Source organism: Prionailurus bengalensis, chromosome A3 (assembly GCF_016509475.1).
Source record: "Prionailurus bengalensis isolate Pbe53 chromosome A3, Fcat_Pben_1.1_paternal_pri, whole genome shotgun sequence".
Lineage (NCBI taxonomy): Eukaryota > Metazoa > Chordata > Mammalia > Carnivora > Felidae > Prionailurus > Prionailurus bengalensis.
Window position 1 is genome coordinate 92,137,621 of NC_057354.1, and position 1,842 is coordinate 92,139,462.

The following is a 1,842-nucleotide window of genomic DNA, read 5'->3' on the forward strand; positions in this document are numbered from 1 at the left end:
CAAGTCAAGAAATTAAGAAAACCATTAAATATTTAGAAACATTCAACATCAGAAGCTTTAAAATCTAACTGTATGTAGTAGCCCCTCAAAAAGCTACAACCTGCATTCTTAAAAAAGTATTTTCTCTACAAAGAATCTTATATATACAAAATACAAAAATCTGTACAGTTTTTATACTGAAGCTAATATTAAGCTGCACTTGAATTCACATTCTTAGCAAAACAATTGCCTGAGCACACACACACACTCCACACGTATCATTACAGGATAGCCATTTATTCTTCATCTTCCTCCTCTTCCTCATCATCTTCATCTTCCTCCTCCTCCTCCTCTTCCTCCTCCTCCTCATCCTCTGGTTCATTCTTCTTCTTTGAACCTGTAGGCCTACCAGGGCCCTTCTTTCCCGCTTCACTTTTGCCCTTGGCGCGATGTGCAGCAATATCCTTTCCATACTTCTCTTTTAGCTTAGGCGCCTTCTGTTCATATGGTTGTTTATCTTTGGCTGACTGTTCAGACCACATTTCACCCAATTTTTTTGCAGTATCCCCAATGGGTAAACCAGGGTGTTCACTTTTGATCTTTGGGCGATGTTCAGAACAAAACAGGAAGAATGCAGACGGAGGTCTTTTAGGAGCATTGGGGTCTTTCTTCTTTCCTTTCTTGTCACCTTTGGGAGGAACATAATTTTTCATCTCCCTGTCATAGCGAGCTTTGTCACTTTTTGCCATATCTTCAAATTTCGACTTTTCCTTCTCAGACATGGTCTTTCTTCCATCTCTCGGAACATTTCTTGGAGAATGCAGCGAAATTGACCGAAGAGTCTGGGTGTTTCTTCTTGTGCTCTTCCCGGCAGGTCTGCACGAAGAAGGCGTACGAGGACATCTTGCCCCGTGGCTTGCTGGGGTCTCCTTTACCCATGGTGACAGACGGTGTCTATCTGGTGGTAGCTTTTCCTCAGAGTCACGCGGAGGGGCCGGATCCAACAGAGACGCTTCCTTCCCAGGGCTCCGGCGTGAACTGGTTTATCTGCCTTTTTCAGTTTCTAGTGGATACCTGTACTTCTCTGTTTGTGGCCTCTTCTTCCATCTTCTAAGCACATTGCCTTCTCCTCTGACTGACTGCTCCTGCATCTCTCTTACTTGTGAGGTCATTTAAGGGCCTATCTGTATAATCTAGGGTGTCTCCGCATTTTAAGATCCTTAACTCAATCATGTCTGCAAAGTCCATTCACCACTGAAGGTAACATTCACAGGTTCTGGACATTAAGATGTGGACACTTCTGGAGACCTTATTCAGCCTACAGCCTACCACACTATTCATCTTCCACATTTTGGTTTCTATGCCTTTCCCCCAGAGAGGATGACTTGACCCTCCAATCTCCAGTCTCCAATGTGCTCCCTCACATTGTCTCATTCAGCAAACCCTCTCTTTTTATTTCACCTCAATTACTTTTCAGTTTAACACCTGCTCTTTCACCAGGCTTTAAGCCAAAAAGGTCAGAGAACACGTCTATTTTATCATTGTTGAGTAAATAACCTAGTGATGTGGGGGTTCATTTTCACTTTTGCCACCAAAGGGCACAACTTGGTTTCCTTAAGCAACTTGAATTTATGATAACGACATTTGAAGTAACATTTTCCTTTTTTACCTTGTTCAATTTTTCCAGCGTACTTTCTTTTACAATAGGCTGAGGGAAAGCATTTTTAGGAAAATTTTCTTTCTGGCAAGAAAAACAAAACAAAACAAAATAAAATACCCCAAATTAAAAGCCCTGTAAGCATGTAAGTTAGTTATCAAGTGTTTTCACATTTAGTGCGCTCTGCCTTCTTCTCAAAGAAATAG

At 41.7% G+C, this 1,842-nt stretch overlaps 1 protein-coding gene across 1 annotated transcript; it reads right to left on the reverse strand.

Annotated features, from left to right (window-relative positions):
- Positions 1-255: 255 nt before the first annotated feature.
- LOC122497077 (high mobility group protein B2-like) lies at positions 256-1,036 on the reverse strand. Its single transcript, XM_043603820.1, is given in 2 exon segments — positions 256-767; positions 769-1,036. Coding segments are annotated over 2 exon segments (642 nt in total). The 5' UTR covers positions 919-1,036; the 3' UTR covers positions 256-275.
- Between the last annotated feature and the right edge of the window lie 806 nt (positions 1,037-1,842).